Source organism: Hippichthys cyanospilos, chromosome 16 (genome assembly GCF_059441005.1).
Source record: "Hippichthys cyanospilos isolate Australia breed blue-spotted pipefish chromosome 16, RoL_Hcya_1.0, whole genome shotgun sequence".
Lineage (NCBI taxonomy): Eukaryota > Metazoa > Chordata > Actinopteri > Syngnathiformes > Syngnathidae > Hippichthys > Hippichthys cyanospilos.
In genome coordinates, this window is record NC_142384.1 from 7,674,690 (window position 1) to 7,689,181 (window position 14,492).

General features: G+C 38.8%; 2 protein-coding genes across 2 annotated transcripts; both read left to right on the forward strand.

Annotated features, from left to right (window-relative positions):
* The first annotated feature begins 2,631 nt into the window (after positions 1-2,631).
* On the forward strand, positions 2,632-6,426 carry soul5 (heme-binding protein soul5). Its single transcript, XM_088437363.1, has 7 exons — positions 2,632-2,671; positions 2,794-2,853; positions 4,351-4,432; positions 4,501-4,621; positions 5,442-5,581; positions 5,807-5,970; positions 6,206-6,426. Coding segments are annotated over exons 1-7 (657 nt in total). The 5' UTR covers positions 2,632-2,669; the 3' UTR covers positions 6,294-6,426.
* Positions 6,427-7,961: 1,535 nt separating this feature from the next.
* Positions 7,962-14,391, forward strand: nr5a5 (nuclear receptor subfamily 5, group A, member 5). Its single transcript, XM_088436666.1, has 7 exons — positions 7,962-8,163; positions 10,144-10,259; positions 10,320-10,461; positions 11,247-11,962; positions 12,800-12,919; positions 13,003-13,150; positions 14,085-14,391. Exons 1-7 carry the CDS (start codon positions 8,064-8,066, stop codon positions 14,330-14,332), a joined length of 1,590 nt encoding a protein of 529 aa, XP_088292792.1. The 5' UTR covers positions 7,962-8,063; the 3' UTR covers positions 14,333-14,391.
* The last annotated feature ends 101 nt before the right edge of the window (positions 14,392-14,492 follow it).

Sequence of the window (14,492 nt, forward strand, 5' to 3'; positions counted from 1 at the left end):
AAGATTACTTTTTTTTTTAAATAGCACCCTCTAGTGATTTATAAAATAAACGGTAAAGATTTGTCTTGCTGCACCGGGTCTACCATCCAAGTATTAACCAGGTCCAAACTTGTCAAACAGCAATGTCAAACAGCTGGGTATTTTGTACAGAAAAGGTAAAAAAAAAGTCGGCAAATATCAGCCTATTGGCTGATTACTTCGTATTTAAAGGGACATGATTGGCCGGCATAGTCATCAATAGGACTGTCACTATTGAATGGGTAATGAGATAACATTTCAATTTGCATTAAAGTGTATTGCAAAAGCAGTTTTCCCAAATACTGTTTATTAACAATTACTCATTTAGTACTACTAGTGGAAAAAAAATCTGATGTTTATCTTATAAATACAAAAGATGTATAAAGTCCGCTTTCTTAAAAGACCACAGAAATTGTACAATAATTACGAGTCTGACATCAGACATTTTGGTCAATTTTAAGTTAAACAATAGCTCTAAACTATTAATCGATTATTAAAATGAAAATTAATTTGGTAATTGATTACTTTTTCATCAATCCATTAATGTTGACAGCTACATTAGTTGGCAAGTCCCTATTATATACAGTACTGTACTACAATGTAAAAAAAAAAATGGTTGTTTTTGTTTGTTTTACAGTATATTAACTAATTCTATACCAATGGTGGCAATATAAGTAAAACATCAAGTTTAAATGAGCAGGCGGCAAATGATTTAACCCTCCAGCCCACTAAGGAAAGACGGAAAACCAATCAAGCAGCCGCCGCTAGCTAACAAACTAAGCGTCCAACCAAAGTAAGAAACTAAACACCACCAGCCAACAACCAGCCATCTGACCAATCAGGCAACAAAATTACTTACACTACCATTGACGGCTATAGACGTTCAAGACCCATTTGGATTTGGCAGCGAATGAGTTAAACATTCAAAATGGGTGGGTAGTCTCTGTAAGATGGCGTGCAAAGAGGCTCTTTGGGGATGTTTGTTGGCTAAATGGTGAGGAGCGGGAAAGGCGTTGTCCATTTGTCCGCCAAAGATCAGAATAAAAGGTGTGGGACAAAAGTGTAAAATGATCGCCGTTTGACACACTAGGCCACTCTTTCAGCAGAACAACGACCAAATGCTCCAGTAGATGTCCTTTATACTATGTGAACGCATATGAAAATCATGTTTTTTTTTGTCATTCGCCTTACAAGCGCGATTGTGAGCCAATATTGAGTTCCAGCGTGGGAACCCGCTGGTGAGTGTACACAAAAGAAGGGATCACTGGAAACAAAAGCTTTTCAGCGCACGTTATACTTAACGTGTCATTGTTGGCTACACAGATTATTATTTGCAAAACCTGTCTGCCATTGGACCTTAGCATCAACAAGACGAGATTCAGCGAATGCTTTACAGATTGAGAAGAGCTATTCCCATCAATTTAGGCAGTTCAAAGGCTTCCAGCTGAAGATTCCTGCAAGTAGAGTTTTAGCACCAGCCAAAAATCCAAATTGTTGACGTCGAGTGCCATGGATATCAGAAGCAACTGATTTCTACAGTTTTGGTTTTTTTTTTACATCTATTTAACAACTTATCTTACCTTGTCTTAGTCTTAAACTGGCATCCTATTTTATCACAATGTAGTCATCATGTCATCCTGACTTTCCGATCTTTAAGCATCTTATCAGATCCGGTCTTATCTTCGCATATCTTACAAGGTTTTCATTTATTTTGCTTTTGAAAGTAACTGTTCACATGAAAAATAAATCATACTTGCAATCGAAACTATGCGAACGTATATTACTTCAGTATAAGACAGTGGTTCTCGAATGGGGAATAAGAGATTTTAACAGAATCCCTGCAGATATCAGCAAATCTTGAGATTTTTAATGTCATGAATAGAACAGGACATTTTTCTTTTCATATTAAGAGCAAATGAATTGGAACATGAAGCGACGTAGAGCTAGAGAGATCCGCCACCACTGTCACCATTTCAAAGTATTATTGAGCAAGACACCGAACACCTCGCTGCTCCTAATATTATATCATCAGTAGATATAGTAAAGGACTAGTCGGTGTAAAGTGCTTTGAGAACCCAAGGTAGAAAAGTGCTATACCAGTGAAATACAATTCACCATCTTATGCCTTTATTTTGTTTAGTTTTATATACATTGTCAGTAGTGACACAATTTTCCAGCAGGTGAGCCAGAAAAAAAAAGAAGTTTATTCTGGAGTTGCAGGATATCACAACAAATTTGATTCCAAAATGTAAGATATTACACGCTGAGCTCCGCTTAAAGTCTTTTTTGTTACACGGAGGAAGATTTGGACACAGGCGAGGACGGGACACAAAAATCCAACGATATGAAATTTCAAGTGAAAGCCTTTGCTCCGAATTTACAACCAAAAACGCCCAAGTAATCCCACAACAAAAGACAGTTGGGAAAAGAATGGAGTACAAGCACAATGTATATCAATGACAATGTGCGCCGTATTGCATTTCGGCAGGTGTCACATGGGTTGTGTACGTTGCACGTGTTGTGTGCGCTCCGCAGCGTGTGTTGCTTTTGGCTTTCTTGTATTGTCTGGACTTTAAGGGTGTGGCTACTATTCCTTTTATAACTCCTCTTGGAATCTCGATTTGTGCCACTGCACCAAACAATCTTCCAGCATGTAAGTATTCAACGCATTCTTGTCCTGGGTCACGTACTTTGAAAAAACACATCTGTATTTTACTGCACGGACAAAAAATTGAGTTCTGAGTAAAAAAACATCCTTGAATGGTTTTATCCCAGGTTTCTGCTTGCAGGCCTTGTTGGCTGCCTGCTAGCCCTCACAGCTGAGGCCAGAGTCGGGTAAGAACATTTTCAAGACATTGTCTTTATGCGATTTTGACAGGTTTTTTTTTTTTTTTAATTAAATGGATATACAGATATAATGTGCATGGAGATAGTCAAAATGGTCTTTGTAGTGGAGAAAGAATATGGGTACTGGCCAATAGGAGTGAACCCAAATTTTACAGGGCAGCAAGTAATGACCATGGCTACCCACCAAAAACAAAAGCTGAAGACAGTGAGGCAGCTTTGGCTAATTTTTCAAGCTATTTTGTACAAAATTCATTGTTTTGAAGTATGAAATACAGAACATATGGAATATTAGTGTGAAAGTCTGCTTGCATTTTTCTCAAAATCCTGGTGCTAAAGAGTTCAAATAAATTGTAGGGAAAAAAAAAGAAAGAATTGAGATTTCAAACTCATGTTTTGCCATACTGCTTCTCTATGTACAACAAACAAAACAAATAAATCGCTATTTTTTTCCATACATGTATATTACCTGTCTACATGTGTTGCGCCACTTTTTGTGTGAACATGAAGCAGGTTTGGCGAGGGCTGCACGATTATGGCCAAAATAATTATTACGATTACTTTGGTCAATATTGAAATCATGATTATTAATCACGATGATTCATAATGTTTGTTCACACATGTCTATTTATTGCCCTTTTTTAAACAAGCAGTACATAAACAAGGCTTCGAGGCTTGATACTTAAAAATAATAATAATAAACAAAAATAAATAATAAGCATTGGTGCAAACCAATGAAAGAAATGAAGCCTGTTTAGAACCAAGCACAATATTTACTTTTAAGCAAATCTTAATGAATTAGCAGTGAAAACGTCATTTTTGGTCATTTTAAACCAAATGCATTCAATTTTTTTGCCAATGGAATTTTTCAAAATGGGTCTCAATTGACAGCCAGCACTGTATATATTTGGAATCAAATGAGAAACTCAAGGCCATTTCACACTGGTAAATAATATACTGTATTGGGGTGAAAAAAGCAGGGGTTTTTGTCATGCAAAACATGTGGGAAACATTGCCCCCTGGTGATAGGATTACAAAGTGCTTGATTGACATGTACGTGGCCGGCTTTTTAAATGTTAATATCGCCGAGGATCAGCTTAATTAATTAGCCAATTTCGTAATTGCAATTCAAATTTGATTAATAGTGCAGCTCTAGGTTTGCCAATAAAGAGCTTGAAGACTTTGTTTTTGAAGAAATAGTTCTGCTAAATTGCTTGTGAAGTTTTGTATTCTTCCTACCCCTAAAAAACATGTAAATAGTATTGTACTATTATGCATTGATATTTTCTTCTGATTGTGTTTAGCTTGATGATGATGTGTTTATATGTTCAATAAATCTATCAAATCAGATACTTTACAGAGCTTGTATCACAAATGTTACTGCTCAAGTCAAAGCAAAAAAAAAAAAAAAGTCAAAATGATTTGCGAGCATAAACCAGAGGGCCAAAGTACAGAAAACCACAAAGCATCCGTGCATTGCCACCACAGGAACTGCTCTGAGATCTCCTTCTGCCCCGAGACAAATCAGTGTCTGCTGTACAAGGTCATCTGCAAGACTGACAAGTACGAGGTGAGTGAATAATATGTCAAGAGATAAAACTCAAAAGTCCAGAGACACAGTTGTGTATTCCTCGCCAGGCGCGCCACTATGATGCTGCCAAGTGGGTGTCAACCACCGAGTGGTCCTGGTCCATGGATTTTGCTTGTTGGAATGCATTTAAGCGGCTGTATCAGTACATCGATGGTCAAAACGAGAATGGTGCGTGTACATTGCAAAATTTGCACATAAATGGTGCTTTTACATAGAAAATCAACAAAATGAGATACAGTGGAAATAAAGTCGACACTGATCAAAGTAAGTAAAGAGCTAATATTTTGTCTTTAATTAATGTGATATCAAAATCTTGTATATTTAATCCATTTAAAAACACATTGCGCCACTTGCTGTCTATTGTAAATGACATCACCCGTGCTCCCGGTAGCAACCAATCACGGCTCACCTGTTGGCCACTATATGACATCCATAAGCCAAGGGTAGTGATTGGTCATAACCTGAGCCTTTAGCACATGATATCATTTTCCGGCGACAGTAAGTGTCAAAAGGATTGATTGTACGATATCATTTATAGACCAAATCATAACTTTTACTGCAGAAAATTGTTTAAAAAAATTCTTATCCCATACAAGTCTATTAAAAATAAAGTAAATATTATTAAAATATATACCACAGTACGGTATATTGTATTAATTTACCCAATCACATTCTAACATGTTCAATGTGAGTGGTCTCCCAGCTGCCACCATTTTGAATTGCTCTCGGTTAACCCAAGTAAATTTCAAGTTTTGTAATAGACTTTTCTTGCTTTTGACCTGAAGATTGTTAATGTTTTCTTTGTTTGTTTTCTTAATAATGACTGTGATTGTGAACTGTCCTTCCACTTTGTCTAAAGCCCGTTTTCAATGAAGAAAAACAACAAACTCATTGTATTTTATATAACAAAACCTGGCACTTGAACTTTTTTTTTAATCTATTATAATACCTCATTTTTAAAGCTTTCTTTTTGTGCTCAATGCTCCAGGACAAAAGATCGAAATGACTGCGCCTGTTTTGATCAAGATAGGTGAAAAAAAGTGGTTTTGGGAACAAAAAGAATACACAATGAGCTTCTTGCTTCCCAGGGAGCACCAGGCCAACCCTCCAAAGCCTTTGGGTTACCAGGTAACATCTCCAAGCATTGATCTTTTTTTTTTTTTTTTTTTTTTTGCAACACACGACACATCACCGCCGGCTCGCTCAAGATCATCTTGCAGGGACGTTTCGTAATCGAGCCTTTATTGATTTTGATTATGACTGTGAAAAATCATTTCGGACACCCCGCAGAGAAGGAAGAAAAATGCTGGAGTTACTAGTCCGAGAATCTGCTGAACTGCCGTTGACCCGCAGGTGTTCCTCAGTGAGACGCCGGCTTTGAATGCGTATGTGCGGAGCTATGGCGGGTGGCTGAACTCAATGAGTGACTGCCATCATAGTGACTCCCTGATGTATGACCTGAAGATGGAAGGCGCCCGCTTCAAATCTGACTGCCACTTTGGCGCTGGATATAACAGGTATTGTTCTTCCGTTTAGCTCGACATTTAAACAAAAGCAGATGAAATTTGTATTGCCCTTCATTGGTATGCAAAATAAATCTCAAGTACAGTTCAGTTGTGTTTAACTTTTTTGATGCAATACGTTTAATGATGAAAAACTGTAAAATGTACATATTTTTTGAGGAATAAAGCCTGTATTGTGCTTTTGATGAACAAGTGTGTGTGCGTGTGTGTGCGTGTGTGTGTGTTGCAGCCCTATGACTCTGTGGGACAGGCACAACGAGGTGTGGCTGATCGCTGAGGGCGACCCAATGTGTGCGAGTAGTGAGGAAATGGACTGAAGCTTATGACGTCACGGCTTTAAGACAACCTGCGGCATACATAGGAGATTCTGCATGTAAAATTTAGCAACAAAAAAAGTCTCAAAAATCTTTTTTTTTCTTATATTAATCAATAAAGTTTACTAGTTTGCAATTGATTCTTGTCACTTTGAAATATGCTGTAGCTCTAATGAGATAACGAAAACATGTATCTTCATGTTTTCATTGATATTATTCTGATGTAGTTTGCAGTGGTGTAGATAAAACTATATGTGGATTTATTATACTGTAAATACCAAAATTTAATTGTAAAAATATTAATAACGTTTTGTTACATTTGCAGAAAATGACCCTGTATATATTTATGCAGTATTAAGATTTATTATAATGTAAATACAAAAATATAATTGTAAAAATATTAATACTATTAACGCGTTTTGTTACATTTGGGAGAAAATGACCCTGTTTATATTTATGCAGTATTAAGTAAACAATATTTAAACTGATGCACTGCAATTTCTTAAATATAGACATAGATATATAATTCAGAAACAATATTTTTTAAAGTTTTTAAAGGTTTTAGGAGTCGCTAAATCACACGTGTACCTAATCGTCTGTAGCCATTTTTAGCCACTAGATGTCACCAAAATGTTCAGTAAATCACCTGTGTTTAATGCAGTGCTTCTCAATTATATTTTGCCAAAGCCCCCAGGAAAGAGAAAACTTTCTGGCCCCCCGAACTCAACGCGCGGACAATAAATAAGACTATTATCTATAATAATTGTATATATAAACCTGTATACAGTAATTTTAAAGAATAACAAAATAAAAAATATATATAAATCAACTTTGAACAACTGTTATTTTTTTACAGCATTGTTTGGGTTACAGCTTAATCTAAAACAGAAAAAAATAACCAAATGCATTAAAGTGTCAGAAACTATTTTTTTTTTTTTTTTTAATTACACATTACATGACAAAGCCTTTTCCCTGGAGTCATTCGCGCCCCCCGTGGCATCCCCCCCACCCCACCCCCACCCCACTATTTGAAATGCACTGGTTTAATAAATGATAATTGGGCTTTTGCAGAGTTTGATCCGTTGGGGTGTTTCTGATTTTTTAAGCACGTTTTTAAAACAGAATCAGACCATTTTTAAACTTCGCGTAACAATATCAAGTATGATCTGTGTGAGGAGTATCTACAATATAACATAGCACAACCACAATTTCAACAATCTGTTTATTGCTTTCCATTTTGTTTCAGCATTTTATTACTGTAGAGTACTTTTATTTTACTAAAAATCAAAAAGATAAAATATTGCTTTCCAACGGGTGAACTGATTTTGGTATAATTTCCAAGTGATCTTGCAAGGAAGGATCGTTTCGTAATGCATTTCCTTGGCGACTCCATAAACAATGCACAATACAAAGGAACAAAATGAAGATATGAAATCTGTGAATGGCCACAATTTGCAGCGGTGCACTATTGAGTGTTATCTTATCAGGCCTCCGGTTCAAGTGAGATGGCTCACCGACTTCACTACAGTAACATTCCAGCAGGTGGCTGAGTGCTTAGCGGACGTAGGCGAGGAGTGCCAGTCAGGAGAGGGTTTTTTTTTATTTTTTTTTACGACTAACGCTCAAAGTCCACCTGTGGCCCTCAAACAGTTGTCAGTCCACCGGGTGCGCTCAGGGCTGCATGGCGCCCTTCCTGCTGTGTGCTCCACTCGTACGTGTGACAATGAAGACCTGAACCGACCTGACTGTGGACCTGCTGCACCTGGAGACACTATGGACTTTCCTGATCGATTTCAAGAGCAGCAGCGGGCCTCTGAACCCCGGATGGACAACTATCATGGGGACATCTTCCCTTTAGAAGGAGCATCAACGTGTGAGTACAAGCCGGGAACGTGACAGGGATCATTTCATTCGGAAGGCCAGCCCAATCCACACTCTATGAATTATTATAGTTGTTATAGTATGCCAGTTGTAGTTCTGAGTGGCTCACCGTATGTCTCAAGAGGCAAAACATTTAGATAAGTAAGCCACTCTTTAATGAAGTTTAACATGACTGTAACACTGTAAATCAATCCATTGGAGCTCCGGCAGGCGAAACGGTGCCAAAACGGTTCTGATGGAAGTAATTATCCCACAGTCCCGATGAGAATTATATAAGTGTCGTATCTGTGATGACGCATACCAAACTGAAAGGTAACACATGGTAGTATTTTACTATTGATGGGACAATTGTCTTTATGGTAGAGCAATAAAAGCCGATGAATGGCGAAGGACTATTGTTCACTACCGTCTCGTACTTGGATTCATATCGCTATTATTTTGATTAATTTACGTTTTGATTTGCTGCAGTACGTTTGAGACAGCAAAATTGCTGTCTTGCTAATACTACAGTGACCACACACATTTACGTTACGTTCTCGGAAATGGAAGGTTTTATGGCATAGTGATTCAAGCAATGAAAAAATAATTCCTTTGCGGTGGTGCATTAAGATACGAGTGACCTGACTAACAAGTTTTGCAGAATCTTGCAGGATGCTGTCACAATAAACAAAAAGAATTATACTTTGCGAATCAGTGTCACATTGGTACTATCCTTTATGAAACAATTATTTGAACACAAATGGAGGAGCAACACATGTAGATGGATACATGCCAATACTCCAAGAGCACATATGTCCATTCTCTCCATATGGTTTATAATATTAGCATGGTTTAGTTAAAAAAATGACAAGACTGCCTGTCTATCCATTTGTTTGTATTATACGACACCATTTTGGCCAAAAACACCAGGGTTTGCGGTGTTCTCCTTTACGTCTCAGAATTCTGATGTCATTTATAGAAATCGGACTTTACAATGAAAAACCTCACTTTAAAATCAGAATTCTTACTTCATGACTTTGAAGTTGGCCAGAATAAAGTGAGCGCTCTGAATGAAGTGAAAATGATCACTTTATTCTCACAATTCTGAGAGACAAAATTTACTTTAGTCAAAATTCTTACTTTCGTTTCAGAACTCTCATTTTGATCTCAGAATCCTTACGTAAAAGTTTTTCTGATTTTACATTCTGATTTTAATTTGGGAATTCTGACATTGGCGTGATTTCTCACTTTTAAATCAGTGAGAATAAAATCATGACTCTACATTTAAAATCAGTAAGAATAGAGCCCGAATTCTCATTAAAGATAGTGAGAATAGTCAGAATTATGACTTTAAAGTCAAAATTCTCATTTTAATGTCAGAAATTGAACCTTGTCAGACTCCTCGCTTTATAGTCAAGTCTCTTAAGTCAGAATTCTGATTTTAAAGACACTGAGAAGAGAGAAGAGAGTCATTTCCCACGTTCTTTTCAGATTTCTGACAATGAAATCAGAATTTTCCCATTAAAGTCAGATTTTGAACTTTCAGAACCTGAGCGTAAAACAAGTTCAGAATTCAGATCTTTTTTTTTTCCTTCATCGGGCCTAATCCACTTTGGTAGAGATGCCGCATATCGGCGTCAATGCATTACATTTTAGGAAACGAAGCTCCTCAACTTGCTTCAACATAGCTCCACTGCACCCCGGTTCCTCAAGATGGCAGCAAAGCTATACTTTTGTTTTACTCAATATAAAAACGCAAAGGCCACACAATGACTACACAGGGGTCCAGTGCACATAGAGCAGGTGACGTTCTTGTTTGCTAGCGTGCCTTTGCTCAGTAATGCTTAGAAAACGCAGGACCAGAGAAAAAAAGGGAGTTCCCATTGGAAAGCAGGTGTTATCAGACTTATCTCAGCTTGCGATGCGCACGTAAACTTTGCCATCTTCAGCGCGTATCTTTGGACTTAGTTGTCTTTTCACTGCGCTTGCTCAGCTCGGGAGCTACGGGGGGAATGCGACATCAGGTCCGAGTCCGCCGAGGGCTGTCCAGTGTGCGGGGATAAAATATCAGGCTACCACTACGGCCTGCTCACCTGCGAGAGCTGCAAGGTAAAGCGGATGAGGGCAACGTGAAGTTACGACAACTTCTGACAGGCCACGTCCTCGTAGGGTTTCTTCAAACGCTCGGTGCAGAACAACAAGCACTACACCTGCGCCGAGGGACAGAGCTGTCCCATGAACGTCTCCCAGAGGAAGCGCTGCCCATTTTGTCGCTTCCAGAAGTGTTTGGCGGTGGGCATGAAGAAAGAAGGTAAGTGCCCTTTGTTCGTGGGCACGTTGCTCCACTGACATGCATGTTCTCGCCGCTGTATCTTAGAGGTCATAAAAAGCAACGCGAGCTTTGCTTGTTATGACCCAGTTGACATAAGATGACTTTATAGCGTGGAGATAAGCTGTGCTCCTAATAAAAAAAAAAGCACCCTTTTCGATTTGAAAACTCGTTTTACTCCACTGCAGTAGTGTTCCCTCGTTGATCCGCGGGGATTACATTCCCAAAAATAGCCACAGTCAACCGCAATCTAGAGACCTTAGCGGTTTAACAACCATGTACAAATATTGAAGCTGAAATGCTATGAAATGGATATTCAAATACATTCTATGTACTCTGTATTATTTATATTGTACTCTATTACAAACAACACATCTACTTTTTCCAGATAGAAATTGTTATTTCACGGAGTATTATTTTTTAGGTAATCATGCAGCAATCATGTGCCCACTTATCGAGGCTACAGAGCTCAAAAAAGACGAACAAACAGACTCAGAGACAGACAGGCTTTTACCCAGAACTATACAGTAAATGTTCTGAATAATGAAAAAACAAAAACACAGAAAAAAAAACAATTTTATTCAACATAATTTATGTTGAGAATGGTGGCGTAAACCTGAAACAACCGTTATTAATCATACCGCGGTGTAACGAGGGAACACTATCGATTTCGATATCATTCATTTTTCAGCCCAAACGTGTACCTCACTTTGAAATACCCCTAAATGTATGCACCAATGTATTTTTTTTCATGCCCTGTGAGACAGCAGTGAGAGCGGACCGCATGCGAGGAGGCAGGAACAAATTTGGGCCTTTCTACAGACAGATGAAAGAACAAAAAGTGCCCCCCCAAGCCAACACCGACCCCTATAGGACCAAAATGGAAACAACGCAAATGGTCTGGCCTGCAGCCACCAATGACTGCTCACTCCTGTGCAACCACACAAGCGCTCCAATGTCTCCGGGGGCGTTCCATCAATCGCGCACGTGTCCCTCGGGAATGCAACCCTTGCCTTTGGACTGCGCTATGAGCGACGAAAGTGTGGCGCCGCCTCAGCCGCTTCCATATGCTGGAATGCATCCCCAAACGTTCCCCAGTTACCTCCCGGAGGAATTACAAAGCCCTCTTAGCTACAGTCCGGCTCTTTCCCACTACCCCATGCACAGAACTCCAAGCAGCGCTTATACATTGCAAAGTTCCTCGACATCGCTATGCTCAAGCATCCCGCCGCAGCCTCCCGGCCCACTTAGCTCCCCGACCGGCTGCGGCGCCAACTCCGCCTTTCTCGCTCAGCTCCTGGCAGGGGAGCAGGACGAGAGTCAACTGTGCGCAAAGGTGGTGGCCAGTCTGCAGAGGGAACAGGCCAACCGGGGCAAGCACGACTGCCTCAACACGTTCAGTATCATGTGCAAAATGGCTGACCAGACTCTGTTTGGATTGGTGGAGTGGGCCAGGAACAGTGCGCTTTTTAAAGAGCTCAAGGTGAACAGATCATGCAACTATGTTGAACTGAAGAGAGCGCTTCATTTGTTTTGCAGATAGAAAAAGTGCTTTGCCTCTATCTTGTGGAATAAATAGGCCATTGCAATATTTACGAGCACAGGCTCAGTCTCAATTAACTGTAGTAATTTTTTTATTAGGATCCATTACATTTGCTAAATGGGAAGAATCACATCTTACACTGTGGTATGTAGCACGTATTTTGAGATGGAATAGAATAGAACACCTTTGTTGTCCTTGTACAGCAGGTATTCAACAAAACGAACAAACAAATGAATGGGACCATCTTGTTTTAGTTGCATGCACAAAAAACCTGATATAAATGTTATAAATTAGAAATTTGCAAATGGGGCACATCAAGGCCTTTGTGAAATTTCAACCGAGTTTTTGCAGGTCTTTGCAGATCTAAATTAATGCATTTGAATGCAGTGATATGAAATTTACATTTCTCTTTTCAAATAAAGAGTAAATCAACTGTCACATGAAGCAAATTTACAATTCACATCGTCATTAGTGTTTTTTTTTTTAAACGAGAACTATTGCTATAAGGTACTTGACAACAAGCAGCAGTTTGGTGAACATTTCTTATAAAAAGAGGCTTCAAGCTGTTTAATGGCACTCAGTTTAAGTTTACTGACAAACTAAATTTGGAAAATATGACGTGTGATATATATTTTTTGTGTATGTATAGGTCCAACGTACATTATGAACCAGCGATAATATTTACAATAGTAATGAGCAATTAGTATTTTTACTCAATAACAAATGCAAGTCTAGTCATTGTATTGACATACCTGTACATGTTCTGCTACCCCAAAGGTGGAGGACCAGATGGTTCTCCTGCAAAGTTGCTGGAGTGAGCTACTGGTTCTGGATCATCTCTGCAGACAGGTCACTTATGGCAAAGAGGGTTGCATATATTTGGTCATGGGACAACAGGTACAGTGAACACCTGCAGTTAAATGACAATGTGGCAGTGACAACATTAAATTAAACACATCTATTGCTCTCCTCCTCTCCAGATCGAGATGTCTACGATCATCTCTCAGGCAGGAGCCACACTCAGCAGTTTGGTCACCAGAACGCAGGATTTGGTGTCCAAACTGAAGGCACTCCACTTTGATAGGCATGAGTTTGTCTGTCTAAAATATTTGGTGCTTTTTAACCCCGGTGAGCTTGCTAGTATTACAAAAAAAAAAAAATAGCCAAAAAGAAATAAAATACAGATCAAGGACAGTAATAAAAAAAAAAAAAACATTAAATTTCGCGCAGACTCGTGTAGATAAAATATTTACTTGCAGTTTCTCAAAAAGTGAAAATCTCTGGAAAAAATAAATACAAATTTAAACCAACGATGTCGAACCGAAAGAATTGTCGTCATCTAGAGGCTATTTTGTAGTACTGAAGGTTTATCTTTAAAAAAAAATATTTTTTTGTTTGTTTGTTTTTTGTTTGAAACTTCGTTACTTGGCTTCCAAATTTTCCGTGGTCATGTACAGTCGCAGCAACGCCTTTCTCTTGTACGGCTTCAACTGACTTGAATAGCGCTAGCGATAGCGCTGTTACACAAACCAATGTTAACCACAACACAACTATGTTGGTGGCATGACATGCTCTAACCTTAAATATTAAATGGGTTTATTACTAGGAATCTACACGAAACTTAAAAAAAAAAAAAATCAGATAAGCAGTTGAAAATTACCTGTCGAGCGGAAATGTTAATTGATTACGTGCACCTGCGAAGTGACGTACTTCCTGCTTTGGTCAAAGTAGGATGTAAACGGACGAACACAAAAACTAGACTTTAGCTTTGAAAAAAAGACGGAAGCATGGAGCTGCTGGTTTAAAGCAAATGTTTTTGACCCCCCAAAAAAACAAAGTTCACTATTGCCTCAAAGAAAAACTGCGCATGCGTTGGTAAATGCACCGTGCAATTGTGGGCCTTGTCGTTTATAACATTTAGCCAACAGGCGAGCAAGTATGCAACTCAGATGATTAATCCGATTGATAGCGTCAAATTTCCGATCAGGATACAAAAAAAAAAAAGAACTATTCTTTGAGGAATATTTTTCGAATGAATGCAATGTGTTTTTGTCTTGCACAGATGTAAAGTCCGTGCAGAGTCGGCAACAAGTGGAGCACACGCAGGAGAGGGTGAACAGGGCGCTAATGGAGCACACCCAGCGGACTCATCCGGGACATTCGGACAAATTTGGCCAGTTGCTGCTGCGGTTGCCCGAGGTGCGCAGCATCAGCCTGCAAGTTGAGGAATATTTATACCAGCGCCACCTGTTGGGCGATTTGCCCTGTAACTCTCTGCTCACAGAGATGCTGCACACCAAACACAGTTGATAGCAGTTTCGAAAACGTTTCAACTTCACATGACAATCCAGCTAAAATTGGAGCATTTTGTCTGCACCTTTGTTTACATGGTAATAACCACATCAACCTGCTGCTGTAATGTAAAAAAAAAAATAAATAAATAAAATAAAACAATGCAAACCATGACAAA